General features: G+C 37.3%; 2 protein-coding genes and 2 non-coding genes across 5 annotated transcripts; all 4 read left to right on the top strand.

Annotated features, from left to right (window-relative positions):
- The first annotated feature begins 1,012 nt into the window (after positions 1-1,012).
- On the top strand, positions 1,013-7,246 carry LOC148190156 (uncharacterized). 2 transcript variants are annotated; one of them, XM_088071699.1, is made up of 5 exons: positions 1,013-1,088; positions 3,976-4,181; positions 4,286-4,413; positions 6,513-6,569; positions 6,688-7,246. In XM_088071699.1, exons 2-5 carry the CDS (start codon positions 4,106-4,108, stop codon positions 6,733-6,735), a joined length of 309 nt encoding a protein of 102 aa, XP_087927825.1. In that variant the 5' UTR covers positions 1,013-1,088; positions 3,976-4,105; the 3' UTR covers positions 6,736-7,246. The 2 variants fall into 2 exon arrangements, with proteins under 2 accessions (XP_087927825.1, XP_087927831.1); XM_088071705.1 differs by lacking the exon at positions 6,513-6,569.
- On the top strand, positions 1,701-1,773 carry trnar-acg (transfer RNA arginine (anticodon ACG)). The gene has a single exon. It is a non-coding gene; the product is annotated as a tRNA-Arg (tRNA).
- trnar-acg (transfer RNA arginine (anticodon ACG)) lies at positions 2,713-2,785 on the top strand. The gene has a single exon. It is a non-coding gene; the product is annotated as a tRNA-Arg (tRNA).
- Positions 7,247-8,638: 1,392 nt separating the features above from the next.
- Positions 8,639-18,110, top strand: vamp3 (vesicle-associated membrane protein 3 (cellubrevin)). Its single transcript, XM_042500989.2, has 5 exons — positions 8,639-8,788; positions 13,669-13,747; positions 14,813-14,971; positions 15,369-15,420; positions 15,652-18,110. Coding segments are annotated over exons 1-5 (309 nt in total). The 5' UTR covers positions 8,639-8,786; the 3' UTR covers positions 15,669-18,110.
- The last annotated feature ends 255 nt before the right edge of the window (positions 18,111-18,365 follow it).

The raw sequence follows: 18,365 nt of genomic DNA, 5'->3' as shown, positions 1-18,365 counted from the left end.
TTGCTAACTGATGGAAAACAGACATTTAGCAAAAAAAAAATGGAAATATTAATCCTATTTTTTTTGCACGAGAACAATATAGTTTAATTTAGTTTCTTTGCAAACAATTAAAAACTGCATGAAATCCAAATGAATGAAAATATATAACAGGAAGGGAGAGCACAAGAAGCCAGAGGCTTATACAAACGGACCCCTGGATGCTGCAGATGCTGCAACACAATCAAATTAAAAAAGGAAAAAAGGGGGGAAAAGAGGTTACTTAAAAAATAATAATAATAATGGAGTAGAATGGAAATAAAAAATGGAGTAAAATAAATAAATAAGTAAAATAGAGCAAAAAAAATATAGGAGGAGGAGACAAAACGGATTTACTAAATTTAAAGGCAACAAAAAGAAGAAGCAATTAGGTAAACAATTAAGGAGCACAAAAGAGCAAGGTAAGGTACATTAAAAGCGCAAGGACCTGGACATATATGTATACAGTTTTTTAGCTTTATTATTCAATTTCTCCACATATTTTAGCAACTTGTAGCATTTGACAAAGTTAACCTGTATATGAATACAGTGAAAGATGGAGTACTTTCTTTCCACTTATATATGAATATGATATGTACTAAAAAAAATTGTCACAATATTAACATTTCTTAATTGTTTGCATGCAGATTGTCCATGAAATAAATTAGCCCCTATTATTGTTATGAAATTAAGAATTGAATCCTATATGAACCTCACTGTTTGTGAGTTTCAGAGGCACCTTGAGTCAAAAATCAGGCGATACATATCACTCAAGTTGGCCAGCAGCGTTGCCTGTCACCTGTTGCCTATCACTAACAAACTTCTGCTAAGATTTGACAGATCAGAATTCAAGCCACTACCAAGAATTTTTTTCAGAGCCCTTTAAGAGATTATTGTTTATCCCCTGGTTTATCCCAGTGCACTAAAAATTTTGTTTCGCTTCTCATGATTTGATAAATCATAATAGGTGTATCTGCCAAGGATGACGCCGGAAGTACCTCCCCCTATAATCAACGTTAAGTCGTTTCAGCCACCCCACTGTGCTCGGACAGACGTCTTTTACTATATTTTTGGTAAGTTCATTCAGTTGCTTTGTTTTTTTTTGTCTTTATATTAGAATTTGAAATTCAATTACTGAAAAGATGTGGTTTACCCACAGTGGTAGCGAGTTAGGCCACGCTCCGTTTTAAAATGCTGATAAAGATTTGTGCAACTATTTACTTAAATAGGTATTCACATACAGTCAATGACGGGCTGGCTTTTGGTTGATAATACTAACATTACCTAATCATTTGTAAAATATTGAAAATTACTTAAGACACAGTTATCCAACGTTTTTTTTTCTTCTGCTATTGCGTTTGATCCACAGTTTACCATAACAGGCCAAAATAGATGTGAATAGGTCACTCAGTGTATTTGGGTTGTTTGTAGAGTATGCTAGTTTAGCACCTGTGCATAGTAGGGGTGTGAATCTCTGTGTCTTAGGATTCGATTTGATTTCGATTCTTGGAGTCACGATTTGATTCAGGATTCTCGATTCAAAACGATCTCCAATTCAAAATTGATGCTAAATGATAGTTGAGTGAAGTTACGAGTTATTTTTGTGTATGCTTTCAATGCTCCTAAGGGAAAACAGAACGTGTCTAGAAGTCAACACTAATCGCATATATTATGAAAATTTCATAGGGCCAGTGGCGCAATGGATAACGCGTCTGACTACGGATCAGAAGATTCTAGGTTCGACTCCTGGCTGGCTCGAACTTTTCATTAGTGTGATAGTAGATATACGACTTGATCAAATTTACTAAAATACGAATAATACCGTTGTCCAGAGTCACATTTAGATAGATAAACCAGCATAAACCTATGCTATCCTACCCTCTATAGTTCCCTCTGTTTTTTAAAAAGTCTTTGAAGGCGTTGAATCCGTTAATGTAAATATAAGGTCTTGACTGGTCAGAAAGTGTCTTAAATAGATCTTTCAAATGTCTTAAAAAATAAAATGAAATGTTTGCATCATAAAATCTCTAAATAATAAATAAGCCTCTCATATTAAAGCCACCAAAAAGTCATGTTTTAACATTAAATATTTTGGCAACAATCACCATTATTTTAAGTAACTGATGTCTGTTTTGACATAAAGTTTGTTTTAAATTTAACTCCGAGGGGCTTAAAAAAGTCTTAAATCCCACTTTCTTTGAACAGTAGGAACCATAAACATGCATAATAATGTGAATATAATAATTCACAGGGCAGACCTGCCACATCCAATAAGGACGTGCTGACGTATACCAGCAACAGGTCAACACAGTCAATGCAACATCTGCAGATGTCTATGCTAGGAATCCTGTCTTGTATCAATTTATATGCTATTTTCTGTTTGAGTGTTCTCCAGGTAATTTGATAAACACCACATGTAGGCTTACAGTTATTGACTGATTAAAAGAGAAAATATAAGGGATGCCAGATCTCTGCCTTTTGGATGCAAATTTGATAAACCCTGATAATGCCTTCCTATATTTGTTTATATGTTTATGCATTCATTGTTTATTAAGAGACTTTTTGTCTTTCTAATAGATAGTGAGTCAGTATGAGAGAGAGAGAGACATGTACACCGGACTGATCTCTCATCTGCAGTTTGTAGACGCTGACCCTGCCAGACATTACTCAGGGAATATGAGCATTACATATTTCATAGGGCCAGTGGCGCAATGGATAACGCGTCTGACTACGGATCAGAAGATTCTAGGTTCGACTCCTGGCTGGCTCGACTTTTGGATGTGTTTGCACTATATTGAGAACACTCAAACGTAAAGGAATCCAGTAGATCTGTGATATATAGCACTGCTAATATCCCTCATCTGCACACTGCACGCGAAAGGGGAGAGAGAGGAAGTTACACACCACAGACAAACAAATATGTTTAAACTGAACAGGACTTAAACTTTCATCGTGTTGGTTTGAATGCTTCAGTATATGTAATGACACACAGGCATGTGGGTGATCATACTATACTGACGGTACGGAAAAATGGCTCCCATGCAGTCATAGTACATTTGATGTAAAACATATACACCTCTAGGTGGCAGCATCATCAAGCATGACGGCATTAAAGTGATGTTTGTCTTTATTGTTAAACTCTTTAAAAAATCTCTTGGATCAGCTGGGAAATGCATCATCACAAAGCTGAAAGTTCTCACAGGACAGCTACACTATAATCACATGTATCATTAATTCAGAATAATCTTATATAGTAGTAAAGCACTCAGGGAATATTTTAATACTCATTGACAACTTTTGCTTTTGGTACATTTTATGTATAATGCTTACATACTTTACTCAGTGTTGTTAAGTAACTAATTACATGTAATAAAATATATGTAGTTAAAAGTTGAAGTTAAAATAACTTCAAAATGTTGGAGATTACCAAGGGGTTAAGATAGCCAACATTGCTGCCAATTCTTTCAAATGCAGTTAACTTTTGATCATTTCTGCTTGTTTTCACTTAATTGAACTATCACATAGCAAGCATGATTTGCAGAAAATGTAACACAAGTACAGCCACTGAGTACAGATCCCACCTGTGGGTCTTCTGATAATGATTTCACTAAAATTAAAATGATTTCTTGGCTTAAAGCTCTGTTACTTAAAGTACTTGACTGCTATCGTGGCAGTTTCAGTTTTTCTCTATTGTCTGGATGCCCTGTCAGTGAGTCATAGTGAACCATAGCCTGTCATACTGCTCACCACAGCAAATACAATTCTCTAAGTTGACCTTAAATTAAAAAAAAAAAAATCTTTTCTTGAAACCACAATCCGTTCTTAGGACTTAGCACTCTCCATATAGAAACAGACACACAAAATCTTTTCTTATCACTCTCACAAGGCCTTCAAAACACAGTAGAGACGGTTATGATGTGTTTGCCACACACTCACATTTCTTTCCTCCCCATTGCTCAGTATAATCCACCTGATGCCTGTTGTCCCCTTGGGAATGAAGCTGGGAGGGTGATGGGCGTGGAGATTTCTCCGGTGACGAATACAAAGTACCAGGAGCTGCATGGGGGCCCAACAGTCGGGTGTTTGAGAGATGAAGAGTCTGCATGAGGACATGGCCGCAACTCTGTTGACCGTGATGCTTATAATCCCCTACATGTGTGAGGGAGGTGAGATGGTTTTATGACACAGCTGACCGAAAGTTTAAGAGAAAATTCAACTTTTTGTCTATTATCTGGGAACTCAATGCATCTGTCACTTGTTTATGTGATAGCCCTGCTGAGAAAATCCACAGCAATGGACTTCCTTCAGAAAATTAGAGAGAAGCGTGAATCTGAGTGTTTTCCTGGAGGCTGCAGCACAGAGGCTGGAGAAGTGATGGAGGCAGAAGACGGAGGATATGTAAGTTCTTTGTCATTGATACTTAATTTCCCATTTGATGCTGATAGAGGATTCCATACAACAGACATGTACCTGAAATTGATTGATTTTACATCAAATTAGTCTTAGTTGTTTTTATATGTAGGATAAACACAATTTGGCAAATTACACCTTAAAGAGACAGTTCACCCCAATATATATATATATATATGTGTGTGTGTGTGTGTGTGTGTGTGTGTGTGTGTGTGTATATATATCTATATATCTATCTATATCTATATATATATATGATTTTCCTCTTAGCTGTACTTATCAATGAAGACTGTTTTGATGTGAGTTGCCGAGTGCTGGAAATATCGCCCATAAAGATGGCTGCTTTCTCTGGGATATAATGGAACTAAAAGGCACTTGGCTTGTGGTGCTCAAAGCATAAAAAATACACTTGAAAAACTCAACAGTAATGGCTCTCCAGAAATCATCCACAGACCTTGTTGTGAGCAGTTTCATGTAGTAACTATTTTCTTTCTATCGAACTACACCCGCCAACCATTTCACTGCGCAGAAGGAAGCGTGCATCTACTGCAAGGCTCACTGAGCACCACTGAGCTAGTTATGTTACAGCTCAGCTGAGGAGGACGCCACTGATGTTTACGTCTCGCTCTGTCACAAGGACAGATCTCTCCTCTCTTGGAGATGCATGCATCTGTGTGGTGATGAGGTTATCAGGTGTAGTTTGGGAGGAAGAAACTGCTCACAACATGTCTGTGGATTAACTTGAGTAACCGGGTTGATGATTTCTATTAAGAGACTCTGCTGTTGAGTTTCAAATGCATTTTTTGTGCTTTGAGCACCCTGAGTCAAGTGCCGTCTAGTTGATTATATTGGAGAGAAGGCAGTCGTCTCTACGGTCGATATTTCCAACAATCTGCTACTTACACCAAGACAATCCAGACTGATAAATAGCAGTACAGTTAAGGAACTATTTTTATTTGGGGGTGAACTGTCCCTTAAATAATGTACCTCACTACTTTCTTGTCAAAGCACAAGTAAAATTTTTGTAGAATGCATTCAGGCTGGAAATGTCCGTGCAGAATTACTCATTACAGGTTCTCATCTTTCAAAACAAGTGTAGAAGTCAGTAACTAAAGACGATGTCAACAGGAAGCTTTCAGTTAAAGGTGGGCCATCATTCAGTTTGGGCAGCTGGGTCTCTGCACAGAGGGAGATTCTGTCCACATGAAACACATGAATAAAGATCATGTCCAGAGAAAACCTGGACCTCAAGGGTTGAGAAGCACTCCTCTGTTCCACAAGGATAAAGTGTAACTCAATCAAGCAAGTCACTGAAGCGGTTACCATTACTGTGTTCCTTCATACCAGGCTTGCAATAAGAGGATGGAGAAAAGGCAGACCATTAACGTTGACTTTGTTACTGAGTGCACCTGCTGCAAATATCAGGTGACCAGCATGAAAGCCAGTAAGGAAGTGAAATGTAATGGACTAGGACTTCTGTCATGTTGCAGGACATCATGTTGTTTTTCTTTTTCACATAAAGTCATGCCATAAAAGATTTTTCTTTTTAAGGAGAGACCTCATGGATACTATTATTAACCCTTTGAAACTTAGAGCGACATCACTTATTCTGTGCTGCTTTCAGATGCCTTTCACAAGTATTCAAACCCTTGAACTCTGAGCAAACTGGTGCCATTTCTTTCAAAAACATGGGGAAAAGGCAACTTGGTCGGAAATTTCCCACAAATTGCAACAAATAAGTAGATTTAGAAAATACTTTTAAAAAGCTAGGGGGAAAACTATTAATAGCTAACTCTCATAATTACACATTTAAATTATGTTATTATATTTTAAGCACTTTTTTCCAGGTCATTTCCTTTTTTTTTTTATCTTTTTAACAATTTATTCTTTAAACATTTTCAGGTAATTTTTATGCACTTTTTTTTCTTTGCTATTTTGGGGGTAATTTCTTTTGTTGCTCATTCCCTTCTTCCAATCTTTTTGAAAGAAATCAAGACTATTTTCCCAGATTTCAAAGTGTCGCTCACAGCCTTGGATTATTTGTATTAGGTACTATGAATAGAATAAATACAACAATTCATTCACAGGAGGAGAGTTCCAGCCCACTGTATAATGGAGCTGGTGCTCAGAAAGAAATAAACAATGTAAGTTGAACAGTTTGGTGTTTGATCTTAAACTCATTATGTCCTTATGAAGTTGTTTATGACGTCATCTTGCACAAGATGTTTGTGAAATAAGTCTAAAGACTCTTTTGTCTTGTAGCAGAGGCCTGGAGCAGAGGCGGCGGTGGATGAAGGATCTGGGATGTAGCCAAGAGGGAGATCGCGAGACGACTATGTTGTTGTTGTTTGGCTTTCCCAGAAGCACCCTGGTACCAAGAGCAACTTTGAATGACTGTATAAGTTAAAAGCATTACAGCTAGCAATATGCTATAAATGCACAAAATATAATCACTAATACAATGATTTGAACAAAGTTTTTTTTATATAGTTAAAAATTATTTGGTTCAAGGATTCATTTACTTGCATAATTTTCTCTTGTTTAAGTTAAAATATTAAGAATGATGATTAGGAACATCTTTCATTCTTTATCTCCGGTTATTGTTTAAGTTTAGTACTACTGCTTGTTATATCTCAATAAATTGGAAATGAAAAACAGAAAAATGTTGGTATCTAGTATCTTAGAAAATTGAATGATCTTGTTTAAATACACATACAATACTTTTTTATGTTTAATAATTACATTAATATTAGAATTGTCAGCTAACATTTAAAAATACATTTGACCTACCATAACACATATGTACATGTAAAGTGTAAAATAACCATCCTCAACATGAAGTTGTACATAAACATTTAAATAAATTCATACTATATATGTTTACTAATTTGTCTCATTTGGCTGTTTATTGTATATATGGATGGTTTAAATAAAGTTCTCTTGACATTTAGGGTCTTATTAAGAAGTTGGGTTCGATGCTTCCTTATAATACATCCATGGTTCAATGTTCTAAATTATTTCCTGATTAATTTCAAAGTGCCCTACAGTATTCTAATTATCCATAGCAGATGGCAGGCTGCTCTTCACTTCAACTGCTCCAAAACACAATTCATAACCCATTTTAATTAATTTTCACTGTAATGACTTGCTAATGCTGTCACAGGGTGTTTAATTTAATCATTTAGCTCTTGGGAGTTTCAGATTTATTTATTTTTTGTAGATGGTTGTTAACAAGCCTGTGTGTAGGCATCCACCTACTGGTTTAAACAATACAGGGAATTAGCACTAACCTACTGAGTAATCGCTTTAGTGGGAAACACCTCACTCACTGCAAGGAAAAATAGCACAGCTCATGTCCTGAGCTGTGGTCTGTGTGGTCTGCAGATACTTCCTTACTTATATATATATATATATATATATATGAACACACAAACAACACAGTGTGTCCAGCATCTATGTTTCTTGCTCTAAGTAATTTACAATTGAGAAACTAAAATCATGTTTGTAAACGTGGACTTCAAATAATGTTTTTTTTTAAGTTGTGAAATAGGCTACGTCTCAAGGGATACAGAAAACTTCAAAGATACACAATGTAATGTTTTAGTTCCTATAGGTCACATGCTGATCACGGGCTGTGGTGGTTGCTTTCTCCTCGCATATCTAAGGGACAGATGACCAGTGGGATTAATGGAGGATGAAAATAGACAGATTAGAGGTGTTACTCATCTATTGTAAAGGTTAATGATTTTTTTTTCCATATTTTCAAGCACAAGCTCGTTTAATGTTATGATCTAATGTTATGCGTTAATAATTGTAGCTATGCACAGAGGACAGCAGGCTAATGTCTCTTTAATGCTGCCTTCATAGTCTTATTGTAAACTCTGACATTTACATTTCAAGTAGTAAATATGGCCTTTCTAATCCTTGTTAACATCTAACAAAATATACAAGATAAAAAGAACTTATTATTGGATTAGATTTTATTAAGGAAGTCTAGTAGTACAGAGTTGCTTTTTGCGTGATTACACAGCGTGTTAGGCATTATACAAATGGAGAAATTGGCTTTACGATGTAAGTTTTATATTAATTGTGCTTAAAGTTATTCTACAGACTATGTTGTTGTAATATTTTGCAAGTACACCATGGTACTGTGGATTAAAAAAAATTAAAACACCCCCTTTACCGGTTTTATTTAGCACATTCATTATCTGACGTTTGCACATGTGTCATTTTTCCCATTTCCGAATGTACGCGAATGCGGCATAACAATCGACGACAGTAACAGTTACGGCTTGACACTTTAGCTTTAGCTCACAGACAGGAATCAGAAGCGGTGTCGTTCAAAGAAATATCCTTTCAGAATGTAAGTCTATCATGTTTCTACAAAAAACTTTTTGAAATAATCAAATGTTACTCGGACAAACCTGTCTAACAAACTGGCCTTCCGGGTAGTTTGGTGAACCAGGATCACAGAAAAAAAGCAACGCCCAAAACTTTGCAACTAACGTTAGCACGCAACAAGTGCTAGGACGATAGTTTTTGAGATTTAGCTTAGCTAGCGATCACAGCGTCAAATTAGAGCTCGGTAACTTTGGCAAACACAAACTATGCCAACGTTCACTTTCTTGTAAAGTAACATTATAAAACACAAGGAAGTTTGTAGAAGGTCCACGGCTGAGTCAATATTTATGTTGAACAATTAGCTTTATGCTAGGTTAGCTTCTCCTCGGGTTCGGGCTTTCTACTAGCTACTACCTACGTGTATAATTTAAGTTAAAATAAGCTGAAAACATGTTTTAGATATGGTTTTAAATGTTGTAGCTTCAATTTGGTGTCAATACAATTTGAGCGAAGAGCAAGTAGTGCCTGTTTCAAGCAGGAAACGTAATGAAGTCTAATTACCGTTGTTAGTAACGTTAGTCAGTTATTGTATGGGAAAGAGTGTGATCAAAGTGGCGTAAAAAGAAGTGAATGATGTTTTATTTCCAGCTTTCAATGTTTTTGGTGCGTTGGTCATTTTACAATAGAAATACAGCGCAGGCCAAATCAAACCATTGTTTCCTTATTTCCAATAACCTCCCCCCATCCCTCCATTTGTTCCCACCCCACCCCGTACCTACCACTCTAAACAGGAAATCTGCCGAAATATTATGAATGTAGTTCAAAGTGCACAAGTACAAACACATAACCTCAAAGTTTCCAAAGTTATTTTGCAACCTTGATCAAATCTATCCGTGTTTGAATAATACTTGTTTTAATTATGCTAAGCCACGCTAAATACAGGTTTAGGTATAGAGGCCTTATGCCCAGTCAAGTCAACGAGAGTTTTTTAGAGCAAAAAACAAAAACAAATTTGCAACCCAGATTTTATATCCTGAAACAGACCAAGTAGTGGTTTATTAAATGAACAGTGAATAGTGTTACAGACATGATTTTATGATGTCAGGATAGCATAATTTAATGAAGATGGCCACTTGGCGTGATTTTGTTTTTGTAAAGTTGAAGTGTAGGTGATGCAATCGGCTAACGGTTCCCTATTATGCACAACACAGTCATACTACAGATATACATGACACATGAGCCTAACCACCAAACGTATTTACACTGGGTTTTTTTAATACTACAATGCAGAAGAGAAATTACGAGGATAGCCAAATAAACATAAATCTCTTTTTTCTATTTTGGAGTAATTGATACAGTAAGTAAGATAATACATTTCTTTGAAACTTGTTTAGGGCTGCTTCTTTGCTTCAGGAACACCTAAGCTGTTTATTCACAGATTAGATGTCATGATACAGAGAATGGAGCCATATGAACCAATTTGTGCTGCATTTTCACGAACATATAAACAGCAAAACATCAAAGTGAAACTAGGTCTTACATCTCATTTAACTGCTGTGACTTTGGACTGTTAGTTTTAAGTCCACAACCACATCCTAAAACTCAAAGGTTATGAGAAGTAGGAAAGAGTCACAAGAATCTGCTAACAACCATAACGGGAACCAGAGTGGCCGTCAGTGAGGCCTTTCATGGCAGACTTTTTGACATGTTAACAAAGGAGAAGCACAGGTGTAATCATTAATAACATAAATGATTCATGAATGATTGCTGCTCCTCACGTCTGCCAGTTTTAGGACTCTGGTTCACCTGGAATGACTTAAATGGAGTGAAGTCATCATTCATTTTTTATTACACCTGTGATAGTTGTGGTTTGACAAGTCTGAATGTCTGCTGTGTAAAAGGTAAGTAATAAAGAGAAGATGTGGTCATTCATGAAGAAAAGGTCTTAGAGATCTGATAAAGATATAAGTTGCGCTGGTACATGTATGTGGTGATATTGCAGCAAAAGTGAATTATGGTGTTTGTTAACAGGCAGACAGCAGTTATTACTGATTAGTTGATCAACGGAAAATGAATCACTAATTTGAGAATTGATTAGTTGTTTGTTTATGTGCAAAAGGAACAAAATTTCACAGCTTTCAGCTTGTCAAATGTGATTTTCATTATTATTATTATCATTTTTTAAGTCATTGATAATAGCAAGCCAAATGTCTTAAAGTTTTGGTCTATTGGTCAAAACTACTGTGCCCGCTGCCTCACACATACACCTCTGGACCTGCAGCTCCAGTCCAACCTGTAAACATGAACTTGTATTACCTTCATTGGGTCTTTGGCGTCTACCGGGCATACTCATTTAGCTTTAGCCCAGCTATTCACCATTGTTGAGTTTAGTGTTTATCTTCCTTTTGGAAAGAGTTACGTCATGGATTGTTTTTCTTCCTGAAATGAAGTAGGTTGGACTTGGCAGCATACATCAGCTAAGTTTCCATTGAGCTGACTGTTATGTGTTCCTGTGTTTTTTAAACCTAGACAGCTGGAGTGTACGTGAGCGGTTATATCTCACTCCCACACTTATGCTATGCTATATTTAAAGGGGGCCTCAGCTGCAGTCACCTCTGAAATGCTGACAGATGTTAATGCACTCTGGCTGGCTGTGATGGTTGCAATCTCTCATTCACTCTGCTCTGTGCAAGTATCAGCCAGGTTGAAGGATCAACCGGTTGTTGGACAAATATGTTTGTTTTGTTATACAGCAGTGTACAGGTGTATCAGGATGGTCCACATTTTGATACTAGGCCGAAGCACTGACAGCATGCTTGCTCTAGCACAATTAAGGTATTTAAATTCATTGGGATTTTTAAGAAAGTGGAGGAAATAGTTGGCTAGAATATATGGAAATGCAGCCATTGTTACTGCTGCACTGTGTCCTCATAAGTAAATATACTGGCGTGATCCAAAACCAAGAAAAGCCTTTTTTACTTAATACTAGATGAGTGTTTTGGTGTGTCAGCAGTGTCCTGGGGAGAAGGTCCGTGTAGGTGGGGATTATTTGATTCATTAGCCTCATGTGAAAGTTGGTGCACAGCAAATCTAATCTCCAGTTACAAGATCATGCATTAATTTGTGCGGTTCACTATCAGCTTCTTTGGCCTTATTTAACTGTTACTTTATTCAAACGCTGATTTAATGTTTAAACTGGTATTTTAATTTGACAATCCTGTGTTTATGAAAAAGCATATTAAAGCAAGTACCTGTCTCGCACTAAGAATAATGTAATATCCTCATAGTTTCGTTTGCTACAAGGAATGATAAGGGATGTTTTGACTATAGTAAATATTTTGTGGGGTTTGTGTTTATAGTTTAGTATGTATGGGTGTGCCTGCTTGCTCTGTGCAATAACTGTTGCATGTAAAAGATAACCAAGTTGTCTTTTCTGTCCCTTAATGTGGTCTGAGTCTGAACATATGGTGTAAACTGCCACACTGCTCCCGTTTACTGAGTCATGATAAATCCTGTGTAATCCCCACAGTTTGCTGTAAATGTCTTCAAAACATCCTCCCACTTTCAGTTATCTTTTGCCTTTCCTAAGGATAGTGTGGTCATTGCAGAGCAATGCTGTCTCATGTCAGACGGTGGCAGTGGCTAACCATTGTAAAAAGGGCGCAGGCACATGGATGCATATCAAATCCAGAGACCATGAGGAAATGAAGTAAACAGTATAACTGTCTTAATCCAGTTGCCATGGTTTATATTTATGTCCTTGTTAAGAAACAATCTGTAAAAGTTGTTGAAAGAAGAAGCTGCAGATAATATGCAAATAAGAATTTAGAGGCATGCTTGTAGTTGGAGAGTAGTAGGACAGTTTTTCAAAATATTTTACCCAGCTACCTATTGTCAGTTGATCAATCTAACTGTTATGAAACATTGATATGAAACATTAGTCCTGCAATACCTCTCAGGGCATCCCATTCATTCTGAAGATATTTCACCAACCAGTGTATTCTTGCTTTTAATTAACCGTCATTTTCATATTATCCCCCCTCAGTCCTCAAATAATTTATTTCTTTATCGCACTCCAGACACCAGACAGACAAGATGAAACATTTAAGCAAGTGAAAACAAACCACTCTGCCTAATGATTACAGTTATTGGCACATAAAGCAGAGTAGAGTGGCCCACCTCTTCACCTCCCAAAATTTAAACGAAAATGATTCCCTGCAGGAATAGGTTGTGTCAGATATATGGGCATTCTGGATAATAATAATAATAATAATAATTGTATTTATATGGCACCAGTAAAAACAGTTTACAAAGTGCTTTGACAAACAAAGCAAAGCAGAGGCAATAAACTCCAAAGCTGATAAAACTATATATTTATTATTTCTTATTTTATCATCAAATGATGAAATAATAGCCTGCTGTGTTAGTGAGAGAGTTTCAACGTTAGTATATCATATTATTTGGTGTTCATAAACAGCTATTCTTGGGCCTCCCTGTGAGCCCCCACATGTTGGAGGTTTTGCTGCGTTGTCGCAGAAAAGTACCACATCACAGCGGGTTGAATATCAAACTTTATTTTGAGCTACACTGTTTGTTTATTTAAATTGACTTATAAAGTCATAGTAGTGTAATCATCAGCTCATCTATTTACATTATTTACAGTGGCTTTGACTGTGATTCAGGAATGATGTAGCTATGGGATAGACCAGAGGCTAAGTGCAACGAGAATGGATTTTTGCAGTTGTGGTTTGGCTGCTTACCTTCTCTCATCACCAGCTGTAATTAGTCACATGTGTCTTAACAGTTTAGATGCAAATTAAGTGACATGATTTGCAAAATATTTGTTTTTTATGAAATCTCGAGAAGGCTAATATTTATGCTTAACTTTCATCATTTCACCAGGTCAGCAGCCGGTCCAGAAGGTTCTGGCGCAGCGTCAGGCAACAGGCGCCTGCAGCAGACCCAAGCCCAGGTGGATGAGGTAAGACACATCTCTAAATACTGGCTTACACAATCCAGATAAAGCCCCAAATTCATATTTTCACACTGGTGATACTGATGAAAGTCCCCCAAAACAACCTATAAACTCAATTTATGTATGCTTTACCATTAGTAATCTACAATTAACAGACTCACAGCAAATCACATGTTGTTTATGGAGACAGTGGACAAATTCAGAGGTAATTCTACCTAGTCTGCTTATCCCCCCCCTCCATCTCTCCGTCATCATCCACTCTGTGACATCCGTCTTCCTTAATGTCCGTCTGGAGACTTGCATAACCCTTGGCAGTGGTGTCATGAATCACCACAATATGTAATCAGCCGCGCTCTACCTGCACATGTCAGCTCACATGCCAGAGTAATGAAGTATGTTCAAAACCATGTCAGTGAGGCCACTGGGAAAAATGGCTACTAAGTCTCGCTCCTGAGGTGGTTTCGTTCTTAATCTTCTTTACTGTTCTCTTTCTCAGTTGTGGATCTCTTGATGTTAGCCCCTCCTACACAGAACTTTAACCTCAGCATGTCACACACAGCCTCCAATTGGCTGCCAGAGGTTTATATAATCGCTGCCTCCATGGTTATGTAAGACCTGCTACACACTTCTCGTCTCCACCCTGCCGCTCTGTCTGAGAGGAGGGGCAACTCTGGGGTTTGTGGATCAGTAGAACATATGGGTTATGTGTGGTCTGCAATACTGTCTCTGCACACATGTATACCCCTCTGATTCTAGGTGAACTCTGTCTTCCTCTTTCCACAGTAAGGTGTGATTTTGGGTTTTGTTAAGTAACATTGTAAGAGGTTACTCAACACAGACACCATTGATGACATCATTCTGTGTCAACTGTATATGGTTAAATTTGCAGTCTATTGATTCTAAAATAACTAAACACCGTTTGGTAGATCGTCAATGAGGTCTACCCAGGATCACACCCAGATATTGTACACCAGGGGGCAGACACTAGGACAGACATTAAACAAAGTGTTTTCTTCCTGTTGTGTGTGTGTGTGTGTGTGTGTGTGTGTGTGTATATGTATATGTGTGTAGGTGGTGGATATTATGCGTGTGAATGTGGACAAAGTGCTGGAACGTGACCAGAAGCTGTCTGAACTGGATGACAGAGCAGACGCACTGCAGGCTGGAGCCTCCCAGTTTGAGACCAGTGCTGCTAAACTGAAAAGAAAGTACTGGTGGAAGAACTGCAAGGTGCCTAAAACACAGTTTGGTTAAAAAAAAACACACCTACTCCCTCACTGTATATTAAAACAACACCAACTCACCTAAAGTTAACTCATTACTAGAAGTCTCTTGATTGAAAGTGGTCTGAATTATGTTGCTCTGAAAAAGTCTCACTCATAAATGACATTCATTCTCAGCCATTGAAAAGTTAGAGTTAAGCAGCATCAGTGATAAATTGTAAACTACATAACACACATTGCATACACATACCACTTTTAATAGTGAACTGAAGTGAGGCAAACTGATCAAAATATCAAAACAAAATGTCTTACAAATGATAATAGAGTTTTCTGTCAATAAATTAACCTCTTAATTCCATGTAAATTGTGTGGCACTGAATTTGCTGTAACTTTACCTCTTACAGATGTGGGCCATCCTGATAGCCGTCATAGTGATCATCATCCTCATCATTATTAGTGAGTATCAAGACAGTGCTTAGAGGAGCTTGTCATCCACAGTGTTGACGTGTCTGTGATAGACATTCTACTTTAATTTGCATTGCTAATATTTATATACAGTGTGTTGATATGGAATATATTCAAGTTAGAGATACTTTTGTAAGATATAATATTTACTGGCATTCCTTGCTAAAGCTAATTAGTTCATAAAAGTTTTTCATCTAAAGTTCCTACCTTTTTCATTCACAGTTTGGAGTTATTCCTAAAAAGCAACAAAAGCAGGAGGGGAGGACGACACAATGAAGAAGAGGAGAGGAGCAACGTACACAGTTATTGTCTCAGAGAAAGACATCACGCGATCACTGGATACTGAGCTCCGCACATTTCTTTCTCCTGGCAGGAGGTCTTCATTCCTTGTCCTGGTTTGCCCTGTGTGTGTGTGTGTGTGTGTTTGTATAAGTGCCTGAGTAAAGGATTGTCACTATTCCAGTTTTCCCAAGCATTACTGCCCCATATCAGAGGTCTTTCAACTTGCGTTAGTTTCACACCACTTGCCAAAGATAACAGAAGCAGGTTGATTAAGGTCAAACTCAACCTATTTAAAAATATATATGTATATATCAAAGCACACACACATACTCCAACCTCAGGACTAGAAGTGAAGAATGTTGTTGTTGTAAACTCTCCTCAACTTATATTTACTTTTTTTATGTTTTATTAATAGCCATTGATTTTGTGTGCCAGGTTAAGAGAAGTGCCTTTGAGGACATGCTGATCTGTGTGAGTTTAGATTGTAACTTTAACCCTGCATATCACCGAAGAGACAATCTTGGAACCCGTCGGCTATCATCTGAACACGATTTAGCCTCTGTGGGTCACAGCCAGTGTTTCAAGAGATCGAGTATAGCCAGCAGATTTCTGGGCCAAGACTTATACTACTGTGTGCCGCTCATTGCTTATCTTTTGATTAGCAGCTCTAGACAGGTCCAGACAACATTTCGGCTAATCTCTATGAAGATATGTCTGCATATAAATGCAGATAAATTTGGGAAAAAAGCTAATAACGCTATTTTGTTGTCAGACGATGGCCATTTGGTTCCGAGATTGCATTTTGGACACCGCATTCTGCCTCTTTTGCTCTCCATACAGACTGTAAGCAATTAAAGGCTGCTTAAACTTGATCGGTTAATACTGTTCATTCTACAAATGGAAACCAGAATCTGATACTAAAATCTTCTCCCTTTGCCCACAGATCCTGCTCTCATATGTGGATATCTGTTTATAGAGATTATTGAAGCGATGCCCCTTTCCGGTTCAAATTTGTACTTTATATTGCCAACATTTTGATATTCCTCCTCATTTTTTAAAAATAATTGCTGGTCTGCCATTTCATGAATGGTTACAGTTGAATGGGGATTGATGGGATCTGGTGCCTTATTTAATTTATGCCCATTGTTTAGTGCCAAGTGACTTCTCTGTGTTAGACATTTGATTTTGGATTGAATAAAGAACAACGTCATTGGTCACCCGACAACAAATAAGCTAATCAGTAACACACTGTTGAACCACCTGATCATTCTTGTCCATCTTCCATTGCAGGTAGGATTTAGATACAGTAGAAACTATTATGAGCTTGTGTTTAGATAAGTGCCTTTATGCTTACACCTACAGCCTCGTAGCAAGGCACAGTTAGAGAAACTGCCATAAAGTTTAAATAAAAAAGTGCTACACTGGGTTAAAAGTGGCGAATTGTCTCAATCTGGTGCCTTTGTGATATATTCAAGCACAAAAAAAGTAAGAAAAAGTAGTGTCAGACAGATGCCTTAAGAGGTTTCTCCAATGGAGAACAGCCACAATACAGCCAGGCGTTATTGATCATATATGCCAGACAGTAAAGAGTAGTGCCTTCTGAACTGCCCAAATAAATACTGCGCTGCTTCTTTATTCAGCCGAGCTTACTAACCATTAATGGAGTTTTCTGTTAAGTCACACTGGCATTTATCCCACCTGATCAATGCAAAAGGACTTCTCACGTGTGATATTTTAGTTTTATTATGCCTCTAACAATAGCTTTATTGCAATCTGTTATGTATAGAACTAACCTTGGGGAGACTGTATAGTATTTTTTTTTTTTGTCTAGGGGCTCACTGCTGCTGAGCATCATCATTTTAGTGTAGAGAAAAACATTGTTGGGCAATGACAGTGTTATATATCAACACTGGATGATTGCATCCCCTGCTCTGCCTTCATTCTATTGAAATAAATGTATTTTAATGAGATAAAAAAAAATTGCAATTACCTTGTAGTTAATTTCACTCTGCCTGAATTTTCATTACTGCAGTTATAATTTGAAGTACTATTTGGGACATATGCGGATATTTGACCTCCACAGCATATGCATGATACTTTGGTAATTGATAATGAACACTACACTGCAAAGATTGGCTCTTGAGACCTTTTTAGAAGAAGCCAGACTGTAGCCATTGAGGAAATTGTTAAATATTTTTAAACAATACTAAAAATGTTTTTTGCAGACCAGGCTTTTATCACAGATGTGTGGAATTGCCATCATCTTCTTTGAGGCCCAGTAACTTCCAACTCTTGCTCACGTCTACCCACAGGGAACACATTTGGAAATAAGTGCCGCTCTACTCTTTGGCCCTTAATGCCTTTTGCTTGAATAAAACAGATTTAACTTAAATCACAAAGCCTCGTCTGAGTATTTTTTGCTGATCTGTGACATTAAATGTCAAAAGGTTTACTCTTCTCAGGGACTTGTCCCACAGTTTGGTCTAGCTTTATAGAAAGATATATAATCCTTATAATTGTTAGGTATTGTTATGTCATTGTGAAGAACTTTCTGTAGAGAAAGGGGTTGTGATATATTGTTACATGCACCACCTGTTAATCTCACTAGCTTTTTTTTTGTAAGCCTTTACTTATTTATTAGCAAGCCCCATGAG

Source organism: Plectropomus leopardus, chromosome 2 (genome assembly GCF_026936395.1).
Source record: "Plectropomus leopardus strain MGB_pleo_1.0 chromosome 2, ASM2693639v1, whole genome shotgun sequence".
Taxonomy (NCBI): Eukaryota; Metazoa; Chordata; class Actinopteri; order Perciformes; family Serranidae; genus Plectropomus; species Plectropomus leopardus.
Note: the sequence above shows the minus strand (reverse complement) of the source record. Positions and strands in the feature narration are given on the sequence as shown.

Excerpts from the sequence above, each read along its gene's own strand:
- LOC148190156 (XM_088071699.1), top strand. The coding sequence starts at position 4,106 with ATGAAGAGTCTGCATGAGGACATGGCCGCAACTCTGTTGACCGTGATG. Across the intron at positions 4,182-4,285 it reads CCCCTACATGTGTGAGGGAG|CCCTGCTGAGAAAATCCACA; the intron begins GTGAGATGGTTT and ends TTTATGTGATAG. Across the intron at positions 4,414-6,512 it reads AGGCAGAAGACGGAGGATAT|GAGGAGAGTTCCAGCCCACT; the intron begins GTAAGTTCTTTG and ends ATTCATTCACAG.
- vamp3 (XM_042500989.2), top strand. Across the intron at positions 13,748-14,812 it reads CCCAAGCCCAGGTGGATGAG|GTGGTGGATATTATGCGTGT; the intron begins GTAAGACACATC and ends ATATGTGTGTAG. Across the intron at positions 14,972-15,368 it reads ACTGGTGGAAGAACTGCAAG|ATGTGGGCCATCCTGATAGC; the intron begins GTGCCTAAAACA and ends TACCTCTTACAG.